Source organism: Passer montanus, unplaced genomic scaffold (genome assembly GCF_014805655.1).
Source record: "Passer montanus isolate IOZ18808 unplaced genomic scaffold, ASM1480565v1 scaffold13, whole genome shotgun sequence".
In the NCBI taxonomy this organism is placed as follows: domain Eukaryota; kingdom Metazoa; phylum Chordata; class Aves; order Passeriformes; family Passeridae; genus Passer; species Passer montanus.
Genome location: NW_024359832.1, coordinates 3,663,096 through 3,682,034, shown reverse-complemented (window position 1 = coordinate 3,682,034; position 18,939 = coordinate 3,663,096). Strand labels below are relative to the sequence as shown.

Below are 18,939 nucleotides of genomic sequence, written 5' to 3'. Positions count from 1 at the left end.
AATAAATCTTTTTATGCTGGTCATGTAGCTTCCCTTTGCAGTGCTTCCCATCACACTACTGATCCCCCCAGTCACTTTCTGCTTGTTCAAAACTCAGTCCGAGTGTCACAATCCACCACTGTACAGTTGCTTATTAAGATACATGGTTGTCTTCCCATACTTGGGCTTTGCAGTCCTGCTTATTTTTGGCACAAAACAATTTTCTTTCTTGCTTGCTGCTGCTTGGCTCATCTTCTGGCTTAAACTTATTAAGGCTTGTAATGGATGCTTTTAGAGAATGAGTCAAACCTTGATTTTCAAAATGTAGTGCATAACACTTCTCCTCAGTCACTTTTCCATCTGATTAGCAAAGGAAATGAATATCTCTACAATACCACAGCAACCAAAATGGGTGATGATAGTGAAGTTGCCTTCATATTGAACACATACCTAGTTTTTGTTGGGAGGTAGTTGATTTGAAGTCCCCAGCTCAATCATGACTGAAGATGATGAAAGTAGGGAAGCATTTCAGCACAAATAATGAAATTAGACTGACATTTTACTGGTTTATACCTCTCTTTTCACAAACTTTCACATAAATGAAGCTTTGTAAGGATAAATGTTCAATGAGAATGGACTTTGTATTACCATGGAGACCTCATCAAGAACCAAATTAGGGTCAGATGGAATAAGCAATTAAAATACTAACACAATCAGGGATGAGAGAATACCATGTCATTCATGTGGCCAGTCACACATGCCCAAAAGAAAATTGCTTTTCAGACCTTTTGAACACTTGTATAAATAATTCATGTCTCCAGAGATACATATGTTGATATGTTAAGACTTGTTGATCTGATCACAATTTGCAACAGGTCAAAATTGGAGAGTCAATTTCTTGTCTGAGTATTTGGGTCAGTTCTACTAACACCTGAGTGATTTTCCAAAAGTACAGATGTGCTTACCTGCTATTGGAAGCCCACAAGTAGCAGATGTGTCAGGGGCACTGGCATCTTGGACAATTGTCCACCTAAAACATACCTTCCAATGCACCACAGTTCTTCTCATCTGCATGTCTAAAATACTTGAAAATTATTGATCATGTGTCCTGGGGTGCCCTAAACCAGAACATCATACTTGAAAGAATAGAGTTCTGAAGGCCAAGCTGCCTATTTCTTTCTTAGGCATTTGAGTACAAGTAAGCCATTTGTCCAGAGTACTCTGCACTCAGTAGTATCCACTAATCCTCTTGAGAGTAATGAGGGGACAGAGTGAAATAGGGTGAATAAAGAGGTTATAACCATGACCACAGCTTCTCTGCTCATACCATGTGTGTTAGGCATGTGCCATTTGCTTCCATGACAGAACCAGTTTATAAGACTCCCATCCTCAAGCTCTCCTTCCAGCTCCTGAATCACCTTTCAGCTATTGAGCTTCTGTTCTGTTTCTATCATGCCAGTATACAAATGTTCACAGAGCTAGGTTGAAAATTAAACTGTTAATATTTTTTTTTTTAATTTTTAAAAAAGTCTCTTTGATAGAAAGGCTTATCCACTGCAATTTTGGGACAGACAGGAATTCGATAAACCCCAGGACAGAACTATTCCTTTAGTAAAAAGGCCAGGGAAGGTGGTGCTGTAGTCACTAAGCAAGTCTCTAAATCACTAAGCAAGTCTGCAATAGCGAGCACCATTTCTCACCACTAGACAGATACTGTGCAGTATGTGCACTGCCAAACGATTTTCAAAGCACTCCAAAGTGGGCTTGTTCATTTTTATACTGTGCACAGTTTTGTGGTTTAACCCAGGTGGCACCAGCTTCCAGAGCAGTACTTTGTACTGTGAGAGCTACAGGATTTCCTTCATTCCTAAAGGTTGGCAGGCAAGTGGCTTCTCAGGGTCCCAGGGTGCTTCCCCATTTCTAAAACAAGCAAGCTGGAGACTCATTTTCCCCTCCAAAACCTGAATGCTCCCCCATGCATCCACTGCAGCTGTGCAAGTGTGCAGCACTGCCACAGAACCCCAGTGCTGAAGCACACACAACCTGGTTCTCTTTTGAGTTCCCATGAGTTTTTAAGGATAACTTACTCCTGCCACAGAAGGAGCATGTTCCAGAGGAACCAGGAAGTCCCACAGATTAATTTGTCAAAGAATAGATGAACAGTGCACTACTTGTGAGCAGAAAGGCACTGAGTCATTTCAGCTCTTAGGGATGCTGTGGTAATTAGCTAAAGACAGTCCCTGAAAACCTAAAGTGATAAGAATTGTTCCTTAATAATACTTAACAGTGAGTAATTTCAGGCATTGCAAATAGCAGCAAAACAGCTGTGTGACACAGGGATGGAAAAGAGCACAAGGAACCAAACGCTGCACTATTATCAAACCTCCCCAGCAGCTCAGCAAAGGCATGGATAATGCCTGCCTATATTGAGCCAGCAGATTATTTTCATGAAAAAATTGCATTTCCAGCTTTCCTAAAGCTATCTTACAGGACTGCAGAAGCTATGTATGCATGGCTGGCAACAAGAGAAATGTATACATTTAGGAGGGGAGCATTTTGGCTGCACGTGTTCCTTCACATGCATTTTTCACAGCTTTACTTAACCAGTTCACCTTATTCCAAATTCTGCAGTGGAAGATGGGGAGACCATATCAGGCATTTTACACCTGTTCCAATGTCTAATACCACGATGGCCACTGGAAACGTCTGTGTACAGTATCAAGGGATTTTATAACTGGAACTGCTTCATCAGTGGAACTGGGATCTGTAACAATCCATTTCTCACAGATTAGCATATACTGGGAAAGAGAAGACTTAATACTTGGCTGGAGGTTACACAGACAGCTTGGCACTCTCACATGAGCTCTGATGGATGTCAGCTTGGCAATTTAAGATGTTAAATCCCCCAGCTGTTAGTTCTGCTGTATCAGGTAGCCTTTGGCAAGGGCTACAGCTGCTATGGCAGTTCAGAACTTGTGCCTTGGCACAAGTCCCCTGCTCCTGGCAGCAGCCGTGACAGGCTCTGAACTGGCATGGGTGCAGACACACAGCTGATAAAGGAGCAAGCAGAAGGAGGAGGCAAACAACCAGGGAGGGTAGCATCAAAGTGCTACAATTATGTCACCCAGGGATTGTCTGTCAGAGACTTCTCACTGCGTACAGCTGCCCCACTCTAGCATCCTTCTTTACAAGTGCTAACCTCACTGCACTGCCTAGAGGGTAAGACAGAATACTGTTATTGTTTTGATATTCTTTGTCCCTCTAAGGTTGCCAGTGTCACAGTAACAGCAGGATCTTGTGGAGTAAGCTTGCACCTGGCTTTCACTCATCGAAAAAAAATGTGTGCTGACAGCATCACTCTTACAACAAATTAAATCCCCATTTGGGGTTTTACTTACAGCATCTCACAAACTTCAGTGAAATGTGTTTCACTGTCACAGGAGAGGGAGGGACCAGCTGTGCTCCAGTTTGGCAAAGTTATTTACTTATTGGCAAGCTGCTATGTGTTTTACAACAGGTCTGAGCTGACTTTCAAAGCTGTCCCTTTGGACTGAAAAATCTGTGTCTCTATGACAACAGTTAATGCTGCAGCATGATTCAGGGATCAACGCTGCAACACTGAACTGTGCATTAGCCTTGTCAGCTGCACCCTTAGAAACCACTTGAATGGGTGAACTGAACAAGCCCACAGAAACCAGAACAGAGATATACCTGGGGGAAAGAGGAAGAGTTATTCAGTTAGCTACAGTATAAGAAATGGCAATTCTGTTCTAATTCCATTGGTTTTGTGGCTGTCCCTTCTTCATATAGAGATAGATCTAACACTAAATAGATGTAATGCTTCTATGAAAGCGCGCCCAACTTAGAGTGATATTAAAGTAAATCAATAAAATGCTCCACTTGAACTTCTACATAGTTTGTTGCCAGAAAAAAAAACAACTGAGTTCATACCTAAGCATTCATTATCACCTTTGTTGGCACACAGCCATCTGAGGGAATGAGATTTGAACAGGTTTATCACAGCTCTCTGCTTGAGACAAGATTGCATTGATTCAGAGTATGACTGCATTTGAACTGCCAAGAATGTAAGAACCTACACCTCAAACAAATAGGCATTTTTTTAGAGATTAAAAACTTGTCTTAAATCCAAGCTTTCCAATACAGCTTTGCCTGTCTGCAGGCACCAGATATCTAGTAATTTATTCATGCCTAGCAATAAAAATTCACTAATGAATATTGCTGTTCTTGTACCTGAGGCAGCAAGAGCTTTGAGCTGGATCCACTTATATATTTTCCCTAAAGTATCCAAAACCACTAAAAGGGCATCTGGTCTCATCCTGCTTCTCACCAAGCATATCAAATTCGTTCCACAGAAAGCATAATTTTTCCTTTCTCAAAGGAGCTGGCTGCTCAGAGTATTCTAAAAGCCAATTGCAAGGCCCTTACCAATTAAAAAAAAAAAAAAAAGTCTGGAAGCATGATGAACCCAACGCCTTTTTTCAAGAGCTTCTATTTCTGATGTTCCTAAAGAGGGCAGGCTCCCCAATACCAGTTGCTTAAGTTTTGCCACATCTGTAAATGAAGAGACTCTCTCACTTACTCTCCTGCCACACTGCCCCTGCTCTCTCATGAGACCTGTCAGCCATAAACCTGTTCTCTGGAATGTGTTGCTTCCCATGGGTCCTGTAAACCCTGGGTAAAAAAAAAAACCAAAACCCTAATTTTCTCCACTTTGACATGTGTCTTATTGTGACAGCATAACACTGGGAATAAAAACTTTCTTCTGCTTCTTGCCAATTCCTTTTAAGTATTCTAAAATACATACCCAGCTTTAAATTTCTTCTAAACTTGGTGGACTGAGAAGAGAGAGATGTTCCAAAATTCAGCTCATTCAAGCAGTGCATCTTTCTGAGATGTGATGCAATGCAAACCATCTGAATGAAAGTCAGAAGGGTTCCTACCTGCCCATCTTCACTTAATGTGCCTGCTGCAAGTGATAGGGTGTTCTTAGCATGTCATCCTATTGACAGCTTTCCCAACTCACCAGTGTGCAGGTGAGTCTCCATCCATGCCTGCTGTACTCCCACTGCCGCCCGTGCTGTGACATGCACAAATCACCTTATTTCACAAAGACTCTGCCCCTGGATCAAATGCCATATGCAAGCTCCCACAAAGCCTAACAAAAGAACAGGCAACAGCAGGACACAGAAAAGCACATTTTATCACAGCATACTCATATAGTACCATACAAAATGGTACTATATACTGCCCACTGGGATAGCAAAGTGACTCTTCTCTGGGCAACACATTTTGCAATTTGAAACTCATTTTATGATTTATTAAGGCATTTAGATAACAGAGCCTAGGTTATCCCATATACCCTATGCAGAATATACACACTGAGCTCGTATCATTGCAAATGCACTCTCAGAAGGAGCGCCTGTGGAGACTCTGCACACACACAACAATCTGTGGATCCACATTAACTTCTGACATGCCATCCTTCTGAGCTGCAGAGAACATGCTGGCAGCAAAACAAGAGAGGTTTTAAAGTTACAGCATAAGCATCCACAGCAGTCAATTTAAACATCACAGGAACAGAAAAACTAGCACAGAGCTGTGAAGCCGAGCAAGTTGTTTTTTAGATACTTTGAGAGGCAGATTCACAAATAGCTTGTTGATATTGAAACTGAGAAATTAGCCAAGTAGGATTGCATGCTTCCTTTTTATTTTTTTTTTTTTCACATCAAAAGTTAAAATGTATTTTTGGCTCAGTTTATGTCATTCCTTACCACTCATCTTTTAAGTCAGCTACTGAGCTAAAATAATTCATTCTTCACAGCACACTAGTGTTAAGCCACAGTGACTGCTCTGTTTCCACACTTTGGAAATATTTCTTTTCCCAGAGGACTATAAATCAGCTATGTTACTTTCAGAATGTATTTTTACACTGCACACAAATTTGCAAGTTACTCAGATGCAGATAGTTTAGTCTATATGACTTTCACATTTTATTTTCAAAAAGATGGATAGCTTGTCTTTATATGGATGCATAGATTTCAATAGCAAATATTTGACATTCAACAATTACAGAACACGAACATATGAAATTAGCAAACTTGGAATGTCTTAAGCACTTTTTTATTACACACAGAGGAATACAGAGTTATTTTCACCAACTGCTCTTCCTGCTTAGTGCCATCTCAGTAATCTCAGAGGTCCCAATATGTGACCCAGGGTGTCCCCTGGCAACCACAGAGGACAGGAAAGCTGGATCTGAGCCACTTCCCAGCACAGCCTCATCAAGTCTCACTCTTCTGCCTTTGAGACTCGTCAGGCCAGGGGAACGGCCAAAGGAAAAGCTTAGCTTGCTTTAAAAAAAATTTAAGGATTCATTTGGAGGAAGGGCTGACTCCTCCAGAAGCAGCCATGCTCTTAGATGAGTCTGTATTTCTGCAGTCAGAGGTGAAGGAAAAATAATCTCTGCACCTGGTAATATAAGAGACTTGGAAGAGCTGACATACTGTGCTTGGAGACAATACAGTTGTTTTAGAATGCCACAGCCATAAGTATCCTTTATATAATTCAAGACAATGTGTCTTCTGCCAAGGTGTGAATTGCTGTATGAAAGAAAAAACCCAGAACAAACTGGAAGATTCTGGTATTCATGGATTTGCTTCAGTTTGTGAAAAGGAAGCCTTTTCCCCAATGCATCTGTATTTACAGATATTATAAGTCTTGAGAAATTATCTACTTGGTGCCTATCCCTTCTCTGTCTTGATCTATATGTATGGCTTCTTGACACTGCAGTAATAGAAATAATAAAACACAATGCCTCAAATCTCAGTGGGAAGATGGGTTATCTAACCTGGGACTATATTATTATGAAGTAGTTTTATTAAGTGTACAGTATACTCATGCAAGTCCTCCAGCCCTCAGGAAACTTCTCTGCAGAACAGAGAACAGAACTGAGCCCTTCAGATAAAACTCTTAATGCTTCCTCCATTAGCATTCTGCTACCACTTCTAACAGCTTCATTTATTAATTCAGCTTTCTCATAAACTTAAAGCAACAAGCATTAAGTGCTAGAGTAGACTGCACAAAAAGGCATAGGTTGTTACAGGGCAACCACAGTGTGTGGAAAACTCCAATAAGAAAACATTGAGCATTTCAGTTTGGTTTGAAGACATAATTTACACTGATACAATTTTTCATTTAATTTCTATTTTCTGTTGATTGGCAGTTTTGGTGATTCATCAGGCTTCCATGAAAACAGCAGCATCAAGTTTCCCAGACTTCTAGCTCAATCTCCCTAGCCATCTGTGCAGAGAGGTGCACATTTGTCTCCCTCAGTCTTTCAAATACCTGTTACCCCTGGAGTGCAGGCCTGGTTTTTTAAAAGAAACAACTTTCCATCAGCATGTAGATGGAAACTGAATTAGACAATGACTCATTTCACACAAGGAATTGGACTCCAGGATCAGGGCTGCATAGCCGTAGTGCTGATGGGCAGGGAAATGGAAAGGTAACTGCATGGTAACTGTAATTACAGATCTGAGCTGTAATCTGTCTGATTGAAGCAGTACCTAAAGGTTACCAGATTGCTACCTAGTGCTCCTATCTCTTCCTGCAATTTCCTGGTGAGGTGCAATTTTGGCTAATACTCTTAGTGCCTTAGGTCAGAATAAGTGGCTGGTCTTCTGAGTAATCTATTTCCATTCTCATTTATATTCTGCAAATGCCTATAGGCACTTACAGGCTGCTTAAGGAATGGATTGGGAGCCATCCTTAGGAGGACTTAGGACACTTTGGTTGATGGGAAGCCCAACATGAGCTGGCAATGTGCACTCCCAGCCCAGGAAGTTAACCACTTCCAAAAACCAAAAGCTGCATGTCCAGCAGGTCGAAGCGATGTGGTTGTGTCCCTCTAGTCTGCCCTTGTGAGACCCCACCTCTAGTGCTGTGCTGGCAGCTGAATACCAAACAGCCACTCACTCCCCTCTTCCCCCAGGGGGGAGGAGAAGCAGAAAAGAAAGGGCAGTCCACCATGAAACTTCATTCTCACAATTTATATAAAATGCTCAAGTACAGTAGACGTGTACTTGATAATACTTTTTTTTTACTTAGAAATGGGGCAACTAAGAAATGTTTTTAAAGCTTTTATTTCATTTTCATTCTCATGAGAAGGATGAGACAACAAATTCTTTCTACAAATCCATTTCCCACATTTCCACATTTACCTCTCTGAAAAACTTTATGCACCTGCATTAAAGAATTAAAATTTTTAAAGGGTTTTCACTGTCCCAGGTGGGAACACAATCTTGCGCAGAAATATGTGTACCTGTATAAGACATGCTGGCATAGGTAAGAAACATACAATGTCCTGATTCATCTCCAGCCTGAGACCTGTGGAAAGCAAAGATCTCGCTGCCTTACAGAAGAGCAGGTTTTGGGCTGACACACTAGAGCAAAACCAGATGGACCTGGATTTCAAATGCCTTTTTCACCAAGTACAACAGCTGTATCTGAAGTTGGGTGAGTCTGCCTGGCAACAAAATGAGAGCACTTAGAAGTAGATCTTAATTAGTCAAATGAAGTAAGTGCTCAAGGGCAAGATGTGTTTACAATACAAGCAGACAAAACTGTGTACCATGCAATATTGACTGAACTAAATTAATTGAATGCTAAGCAGCTGAACCTCTGTTGCTAATGTTTACATAATGTGCTTATAAATAGTGTTGTTCCCTTTTTAACTTTGTAAAGCAACTCAAGTCAGAAAAAAACTTCTAGGATTACGGCTCAGACTGTGAGAGTCATCTACTGTACAGCAGCTCAAATGAGAAAAAAAGAGGAAGGAAGAAACTGGTGGGGTTGAAAAAAGATTTGCATTGGACTTACAAATTCTACATAAAATGTGCTCCTGACAGCACTGCAAGCAAGTTACCTTCATCAGGCTTGTGTAAAGGTGTGGAAGTCATTTCAGTTAACAAACAAGGTGAAGGATTGCACAAGGCTTTCAGGAGAGGGCAGGTCTCTCTCAACATGTCAAGGTCTTTCGAGTCTAGCACTCCCAGATTGTGCCGCCAGGACTAGAGCAGAAACAATGTGTGGTCTGCATTTTGCTGCTCCTGAAAAAAGAAAGAAGGGGAATAAAAGCAAGCAAACATCTCCAGAAAAGGTCAGGATCTTTGGCTCACCTTTCTGCTGGTAACCAGTAGTGTGTCCATTCAAAAGAAGAATAAGAAAGGGAGAAGCAGAAAGATCAAGACAGATTCAGAAACAAGGCATCTCAGAATGAAAGGAAGAGAAGATGGTTGGGATTTCTGACACTTGCTGCTGAAAGAAACAAATCCTCTTTTTCCAGCCCCAAGCTCTCAAGGACAGTCTGGTACCACCAGCAAGTGAAATGGCACGCAAGGCAATTGGGGTTAACCCAATTCAAGCTCTCAAGGACAGTCTGGTACCACCAGCAAGTGAAATGGCACACAAGGCAATTGGGGTTAACTCTTTGGGTTAACCTTCTCATAACTTATCACTGTTGACTAATCTTTAGACAAGAACATGACAGTGTGACTTCAGAACTTTGGTGGTTTCAAGCCCACAAGAGAAGATGATCCAGGCAAACAAGTGAGAAATGTGGAAGTGACTAAACAAAATGTTCCTCAACGTATGTAACTACCAAAGTAACTAAAGTGCCATCTTAAAACTTCATGCTTCAGAGTATGAAGCATTAAAACTTCATGATTCACTCAAACTAACTTACAAGATAAGAAACTAGCTAAAAGTCTGTAGAAACTGATGCATGATGTGTGTGTCAGGGCTGACCTCTCCTTGTACATATTACATGTACAGTTACACAAGTGTCTGGGCTCACAAGAGGACACCAGTCATGAACTCATACTGCTTGCCTGCCTTCTGAAAAAAAATTTTAAACAATATATTATTGGAAGTTTTTTAGACAATAGGTCATCAAAATTATGCATGTCCAAGTTTGAATCACTGGCAGTGCTCACTAAACATTTGCATTGAGTTTTCAATGACATCTTAACCTCTAAGCTACTATGGGCAGGCTGCTTTTTACTACACAAAATGTGGGAGCATGAACAAGACTTTTTAATCACAGTTTGATTTCCAGGAATTACACAGATGTGTGTAGAGTCAGAGGCTCTTAACATCAGGCAAAAAGTCATAAGTTATCACTCCAGAGATGAAAGGAAAGTGTTGTAAAGTGAAAGAAATGAGATGGTAAATCAGGCTGCATTAGAACATGTCAGACCCCTAACTGTTGTACTGTCTTAGATCTGTCTTAGCCATTATCTTGTCTCTGAGAGTGGCCAGCAGAATGTATCAATGAAGGTGGAACAGAGCCTAGGACACTGATATTTCCTCAGTAAACACCTCCAGTAAGTGTTCTGCACTTTGCTCCATCCAGTCAGAAATAGCATCATACTTAACAACCTGGATAGATTTTTATTCTGTGATTCTATGGCAGCTTTTGAACAAGCAGAAACTAAGGACACTCATGTGAATGAGTGATTACTGCAGTTTATCTGTATGCTGAATTTCCCTTTCGAACTAGCCATTAGACATGATTTGTTGTTTTCTTGGTCTGAAAGTCTGATGGTCTGGTCAAGCTCATCATGCTAACTTAGGATCTTACAGACTTTTTCTATCAGCCACCTTGCCTTCAAGCTAAAGAATCATGACTCAGACAGGTCCTTTCTTCACTGGAATCAAGTGTGTCCTTCATTCTAGTAAATTCAGGATTGGTATTTTGGGCAAAGAAAGGAAATTCTATGAAGTAGTGAAACGTGAATGGAAAATATGGAAATGCAAACAAAGAATTTTGCATTTGCTTCCCTTTCCTAATAATTCCTTAGTTTGGTGGGATTTTTTGGTGGGTTTTTTTGTTGTTTTTTTTTTTTTTTCCATAGCTAATGAGAATTAAATCCTTACTAGTGAACAAGACACAAAAATACCAGCATGCCTTACAGGAGGTACTCTTGCACATGAAAGCCGTACTAGTTAAAACATACTGATGTGTGTTTCTGGTTGTTCATTGCATTATATTTATTTTAGCCAATAATTTCCTTTGCCATCACTGGAAAAATCCAGTAGAAGGAGCCAAATTAACTGGAATACATTTTCAATACAAGTTTGACCACTTATCCAAAATCCTTCATTTTCCTCTGTTGAGACACAGTGATACAGACAAGTCCTGCTGTGTTAGTCATTAAACTGATATTCACCAAAACCAAATAATGTCCATCCCACAGGATTTTCAGGTTTGTGTCAAGTCTCACTGGCAAAAAATGATAACAAGTAAAAGTGAACCAACATTAAAGGTACTTGCAAATTAAGGCAAGGTTATAATTCACTCATTGAATTAGATTAGGATCTTGCAAGAGTGACTTTATGCGGTAATAACGGTTTTTTTCCTCTTCTAATGGATAGGAAGTTATGTCTCCAGCTGGGATGGAACAGATTGCTGCATACATAAAATTTTTTTGTATTTGAGAAACCTTCTTAAATAACTGACAATCTTTAGTACTCCAGCAGTCTAACCAAGTTTTCATTTGAGACAGTGTTGCTAACGCTAACTCATATCCGCAGGGAAAACAAAAAATATTTCTCAGTGGAAAAAAAAGTACCTTGTACGTGCAAATACACACTCAAACACAAGTGGCAGGAAACCTTTAAACCTTTTCTATCACCTTAATATTAACTAGTTACACTGATTTCCAAAACACATCTCCAGATGCGTGGTGCCCCATTTACAAGTCAGATTTAGATTAAATAGTACAATATACTTACCACTGTGTGGACCACCTTGGTGGCCTGTGGAAGGAATGCATTCTCTTCCTGTTTGAATGCAGCCATATAAATAGTAACAAGGAAAAAAAAAAATACATTTAGCAACAAAGACTAAGTTGTTACGAAAGACACCACCCAAGAGGAATGGAAGAGGGTTGGGGTACAACCTCAGCCTAAGGAGGGCCAACTGATTTGTGCACATGGAATTGCTGTAGCTTTTTGAGAAGTCCTATTTAGATCTGAAGGAAGAGACCTGGCTGCTGGGTGTTTCAGAGCTACCTGCCCCCTGCCCCGGAGGATCAGAAGGGAAAAGGGATTCTGTTTGGACATCTCCGTTGAATTGCTAACGATAGTGGAATCATGACTTGTATCTGTGAATGTGACACACATCCTTACTTTTCCATCCCAGAGATATTTGAGAAGTGCTGCAGTGTAAAACAGAACAGCCTGGTGACACCCCATACGCTGTTAAACTTGGCTAAATCACAATGTCAGCAACGTTTCTAAAGCATAGCTTTCTGTGAACAGGGAGATTTATACATAACCTATTTCTTACCATGTGGGTATACAGTTACTTTTTAGAGCTGTGGGACTTCTGACCAAGCATTCTCACTTACTCTCAGATGAGAGAAAAAAAAAAAAAAAGAAAAAAGAAAAGAAAAAAAAGGAAAAAGTTGGTGATTGAGTGAAACAGAAGTTTTATATCTCAAGCTGGGCAATTAAATGTGGGTTTTAGTAGTTTTGAAGATGGAAAAGAATCTAGCAACCAAAAAAAAAAAAAAAAGGCTTAAGTAGAACAAGTATTTTTCAGGAACCACTGTTAATTATACAACAAATAAATAAATAAATTTTTAGCGGTCAATTCTTATTTAGGTCAAAACCACACAGAGAATTCCTGGGAAAACTGATTGATTAAGCGATCTGGACTGCTGGGGATGCCAGCAGAGCAATGAGGCCATGCTCGCTGCAGAAGCTGGGAGCAAACCAGCTCCCTAAATAATCGGTTCGGGGCTCGGTCCCCCCGCGCGGTCCCCGCGCAATCCCCGCGCAGTCCCGGCTCAGTCCCCGCGCAGTCCCGGCTCATTCCCCGCGCAATCCCCGCGCAGTCCCCGCGCTATCCCCGCGCAGTCCCCGCAGTCCCGCGGCGGAGCGCGGGCGCCCCCGCGGGGCCCGGCCGCGCTCGTTCTGCCGCCGGGGCCGCCGCAGCTCCTGCGAGCATCGCTGACACACTGCAGGGCCGCAGTCCCTGGCTTGTGTGAAATCCGCGCTCGGACACCGCGGCCCAGCTGCGGTGCTGCTCTCTCTGTCACAGAAGCAGAGCCATGCATTTAAATTGGTGGCGTGGGTACTGCGCAGAGGGAAAAGGATTACAGGGCGAAAGAGCTGCCGAGGGAGTACCTGGGCAGTACTGATAAGTTCGGCGAACAAACCAGCATTAACGCTGGCCACTGCAAGGGCAAGACTCACTTTTCCTATCATTGAAACGGCTTTTCTTCCTTTGTAAACGCTAAGGCATTTGCTGCTCGAAATAAGGGGTTTCCACTGCCTGCAGTCAGTACTGCTCCACGCCTGGAGGTTTCTTAATTTACATCACTGCAGCTCCTCGCTTAAAGCCGCTGTCCACTTGAAAAAGGAGAAGGAGCAATCTGTCTCTTGCTTGCTATTCAGAGCTGAGATCAATTACTGTTTTTAACCTGCAGCAAACTGTCTCCCTCCAAAGTTTGCTAGAGAAAAGCCATGTCGACACCTGTGAAACACGAGCACCTGTGAAATTCCTGCACCTCTGAGCCATTGTCAGCCAGGAAATGCAATGCCTCTCACACACCTGGAACAATGTGCAAAACACCTAAGGAAAGGGCATAACACAGCAGCAATCCTATCAGGGAATGGACTGCACAGGGAGAATTTACCCCTTGTTAGTGTCTAGCACAGATATTACAATGACTGCCAGGAAAATAATTAATATACTGACCTAAAACCACAGGAAGATGTTTTTGCTCAACTACTTTTCTAAAAAGGGAGCTAAAAAAATGTGAATGCTCCTGGGTGAAAAACATCACTATTCCTTTCTTATGGTTTCCATCAACTTTAGGGAAACTTTAATTCAAGGGGAAAAAAAAGGGTATATTCAGAAAACTTTTGGTTAGTTTACTTTTGGTTAGTTGACTTTATAACCTACTAGTTCTACTTTTCACTTAGTAGCCGAAGTCATAGACAGCAAAACTAGAGGAAAGCACATTGTCTACATTACAAAACTCACATAATTTCCTTTTTCAAAATTCCAGCATGACCACACAGTGGTGCAATAGCATGGTGCGATCTTTTTGTAGGAGGATGTGCCTGTTTTCTTTTTGAAATCTGCCTTCTGATATCCCAGGTGTTTATTTGGCACCTTTGTGGGTTTTAACAACTAAATCACTAATAATTCGCCTTCAGGGAAGAGAATTTCAGCCACAATAAGGTGCCAAACTATTACTTCTTTTCTCAAAACGTCAGAGAAACTGCAGAGAGGCTGGCTGTGGCTGCCTTAAGAAGCTGCAAGTAAAGTCAGGAGCTCCTGGGGACTGGAGGCTGTTCCTCTCACTGCCCTGGGTCCCAGCCTGCACTGCCCAAGGAAACACAATCTGGGCAAAACTGGAGGGCAGGACATGCAAAGGGCATCAGCTGAAGCTGATGACAGCACAGAACAGAAGAATCATTTTCATGGTTTTCTTCCAAAGCTGAGGCAGAGTTCAGGATCCTCACATCTAAACCTTCACCTGTGACTTTGCAGCAAGAAGCTGCTCAACATCTAGGTAGTGATGGCCCTTTTGTTTTTTATTCTGTCCCCTAAAGACAATGGATGGGTATTACCTCATGTAGAGGATATCTGTGTGGTACAAAGTGGTCTACACATAATCAATGTCCTTTCAGTGTGAGATGGCAGTTCCAATGCCATCTGTTTTGCACCACCTTTTCTGAGAAGAGAAATCCTTCAAGAGAAGGTTTTTATAAAACAGATTTGCAAGAAAATGAAATGCCAATCTCAGTCTTGGTCTTTTAAACAGTCTTAATCAAGAGAAGGTTTTTATAAAACAGATTTGCAAGAAAATGAAATGCCAATCTCAGTCTTGGTATTTTATTTTAAACAGTCTTAGCAGTCTTCATTCACTTTCAGCCATTCTGTATCACACCCTACATGTAGCTCATGTCAGCCCTGGGGTTTGTGTGCACAGCCTTTAGAGCAGCTGCTGAAGGCTCACTACCAAGCAGCTACATCGACCTTTTGCAGCGAAAAGGAATGAAAACCAGCCATGCAGAGCTCTGTGTCACAGCCCTGGGATGGGTCATTTGAAACAAAAAAAATATAGCATAAGTAATGGAAAACCCAGTTTTAAGCTTGCAGCAGCAATCCATATTGCATTGGTTAGTGTGGTTCTCAGAGCAATTCTGATAGTTAGAACACCATGACACTGAGCAGTTCAGAAATAAAATTTGTGAACATTTAACCTTGTTCAGCCCATCATTGTGTGTTTGCATCAAAAGATAGCTGTTCAATAGCTGCAGACTTTCCAAGCCATCTCTGGAGCCTGGCAGCAAGTCCTAAGAGCTTCTCTGGCTGTCACCAGGGAGACCATGGATCTGTTCTGCATGTGGTCAGCCTTCCAGGAATGAGGATATTACCAGGCACCATCACAGGAAAAGACATCTCAAGACTAATTTCCTTAGCATGATATTGCATTACTTGTGCATATGAAAGGATAGGTTCCTAACTCTGTGGAGACTTCAAGGCTGCAGTTCATTTAACTGGCAAAAGTACTGTCAAGTTTTCTAAAGCTTTCAGTTCAAACAGATGTTTTTTATTTGATCTGTGTTATATGATTTAAACCTGATTAAATCTAACACCTGAAGGAAAAACTTAAAAATAGATGAGATGTTCTCTCCTCTGGTAGATATCTGGGGAAAGTAGAAAAATGCAATAAAGTGGAACCGGTTTAAATATTAGTTCAAAAATGTTGTCAATTGCCAGATTTTTTTGAAACTCCATCACTTCTGAGTTCAATCAAAATATTTCTGAAAATGGTAACAATAATGTTAACATTTCCAGTGATATAATAGCAAATTAATTTTTAATTACATTATAAATAATCAACATCACTGTTAAAAGGAAACAGAAGAAAGGTGCTAGTTTTGGAGTAAAAAAGAAATAGTTCTGTGATAACAGAAGATCAAAGTTGGCATGGTCTAATTAAAATATAAAACGCTTCATGAATATCAAAGGGTTACCTTTGATAACATGACAGACATTGTCACGTGATACTACAGGCACCTTAATTCTTCTAGAATCATCTTTGTCTCCACTGGCTCTCAACTCTGTATTTTGTCACATCCTGCATAGGAAATCAAATTAAAATCCGGGAACTGAACCTGGCTTTGCTGTCAGAGCTCCTAGAAAGAGAGTTTAAAAGTTTTGCTGATGATGTATCTGTCTCTTGGCAAACTGAGCACCTCAAGTCTGACTGAAAAGTAGTTGTAATAAAGCTAACTAAAAAACAAACTTTAATAATTAATTCTATCCTTGTTTTCTGTCTTCTCCTCTTCTACATCTAGAAGCTTCCTCGGGACATAGGGAAGGCTCCTGTGTAACAGGAATGTCACACAACAGAGGGCTGAATTCCGGATTAACAGCAGTTCCTTCCACTTGAACTGCAACTATTTAAGCAAAATCATAAAACAAAAAGAAAAGTCAATAATCAAATTGTACCTCTGTTTCAGATGGATACACTACTGATGATATTGAATTTTACTGGAATGGAGGAGAGGCAGCAGTAACAGGAGTAAATAACATCGAGCTTCCGCAATTTTCTATTGTGGATTACAAAATGGTATCAAAGAGAGTGGAATTTACAACAGGTAAGCACTGACAAGTTAAAAAAGTTGTTCCCTCTTCCTCTTACTCAGAAATATCAGTGCCTACCTTTTGTAAGGCATTAGTCATTATATGACTTCTTTCTTTCAGGAGCATATCCTCGACTATCACTTAGCTTCCGCCTTAAAAGAAATATTGGATACTTCATTTTGCAAACCTATATGCCTTCCACGCTGATCACAATTCTGTCATGGGTGTCTTTTTGGATCAATTATGATGCCTCTGCAGCTAGAGTTGCTCTAGGTAACTTCTTCTCAAAATTACTGAACTATGTGGACACTTGCTGCCTTTAAAACAGTGGCACCAAATCCATTCTGCTGGTTGTAGCACATTAATTGTGAGCTTACACCAGCAGCACAGGGCCTTGGTTGTCAGGAAGGCAGGCAGGTGTGACCTTGCCTACATCTGAAGCTCTTGCTCCACACTTAGGTTGGAATTCTGACTGACTTCCTGTTGTCATAATGATCTTTGGATCAGGCCAAAAGCATCTTGCTTCCAAACTGGAGCATAAAACTCTTAATTCAGGTATCTAGGGGTATCTACACTGTGCTGCATGAACAATCCCTGTTGATGTTAAAAAGTGTTCTCTCAGGCCAGATCTGTGACTGGAAGGAATACACAAGATCCTGCTGACATCAGTGGAGCTTACACCAAATAAGTCTGGTTTACCTATAGTTGGTTCTTTCCCATGCCACATTCCTTCCTACAACTTTCCATAAGAATGAAGATCTTTTGCACTGTCTGTGCTTTAAGGCATATATGGTTTTCAGCTCTATTGCCAAAAAGTCATTTTGTGCCATCTCCCTGCAAATTAAACTTGTTACACCTGTGCCTAGAGCTGCTATCTACATGCACTAACGACCTGTGATTAAAGCAGAATAAAAAGTAATTTCAACCAGCTAAAAGAAAAAAACACATATGAGAAAAAAAATCATTCAGTGGTGGATAACATAATGAGATGGAAATGCTTCACTTGCAACCAGGAAAAGTTGTTTTGGTACAAGCATATATATCACTTTCTCTTCATCAAAGACCATCACTTCATCAAAAGGCTTCTCTTTCTCCTTTCAATCCTCCATTTTAAATCACAAGCTAGATACTTATTGCAGCAATGCATGTCAAATATAGGGTGAAGAAGAGCTACTGCTGCAAATGTAGTCAGAAGCATTTTCTCACATAGAAAGAACAGCAATCAACTTTTGCTATCCAGGTCAACTAACACCACATTCCCTAGCAGTTATTGCAAAAATTCAGGCAAGAAGTTCCAACACAGCCTGGGCTACTGAAGGTTATTTCATTTACCCTCCACTGCATGAAAAGGCAAGGAAGGTGCTATCAGCAGACTTGTAAGGTTCATTTCCAGTTCTGCAAAACACACTCCTTTGGCTGCTAAGAACCTGATCACATAATTAACCCATCTGCATGAGAAGTGCAGTGCTGCTATTATGTCTTTTGTGCTCAGATCTCCTTGCTTGTCTTATTCGGCAATATCTCATTTCTTCCCTTCACAGGAATCACCACTGTGCTGACCATGACCACCATCAGCACCCACCTCAGGGAGACCTTGCCAAAGATCCCCTATGTCAAGGCAATAGATATTTACCTGATGGGATGCTTTGTGTTTGTGTTCCTGGCCTTGCTGGAATATGCCTTTGTAAACTACATATTCTTTGGGAAAGGACCTCAGCGTCAAAAAAAGACAGCAGGCAGAGCAGGACATGCTACAGGAGAGAAGAGCAGACTGGAAACAAACAGAGTCCAGGTAAAATGTTCAAGCTATGTTTTCAAACATTACTTAAAAATGTTCATTTATGTGATGATAGAGATAAATACAGGTGGAACACGTGCAAAAGCAATGCAAAAGCATTTAAGATTGCCTAGAGAAAAATTGTATTTTAAGGAGATGACAGCAACATATGGTCTGTTCCATCTTCAACTGAAAACAGAGTAAGAAAATTCAGAAAATGCAAATGAATATTTAGGACACATTTCTTTCTTCTTTGTATTTCTTGCAGAAGAAATACAAGGGGTACAAGGAAGTTAAATATCACTTCAGCTGTATCTTTTTTTGCTTTAGAAGGTGGTGTAGAAGAAATGTTTATATTAAAGTTCCTCTTTACATACAGAAATTTCACCAAAAATAAAAAGTATAGACAAGCTCGGTTGCTTCAGTGAGCCCTGAATGAAGCCTGTAGCACTGACCTTTGAGGAACACAAGGATGCTGCTGCTGGTTATA

General features: G+C 40.8%; 1 protein-coding gene across 2 annotated transcripts in view; it reads left to right on the top strand.

Moving 5' to 3' along the window:
• Positions 1-18,939, top strand: part of GABRB1 (gamma-aminobutyric acid type A receptor subunit beta1) — a 106,572-nt gene that overhangs the window by 81,006 nt on the left and 6,627 nt on the right. The window contains exons 6-8 of one of the 2 annotated variants that reach the window (XM_039699117.1): positions 16,549-16,686; positions 16,793-16,945; positions 18,214-18,464. In XM_039699117.1, the coding sequence (XP_039555051.1) occupies positions 16,549-16,686; positions 16,793-16,945; positions 18,214-18,464 (542 nt within the window). The remainder of the gene's footprint in view (positions 1-16,548; positions 16,687-16,792; positions 16,946-18,213; positions 18,465-18,939) is intronic. The other variant, XM_039699118.1, reaches the window with a different exon arrangement.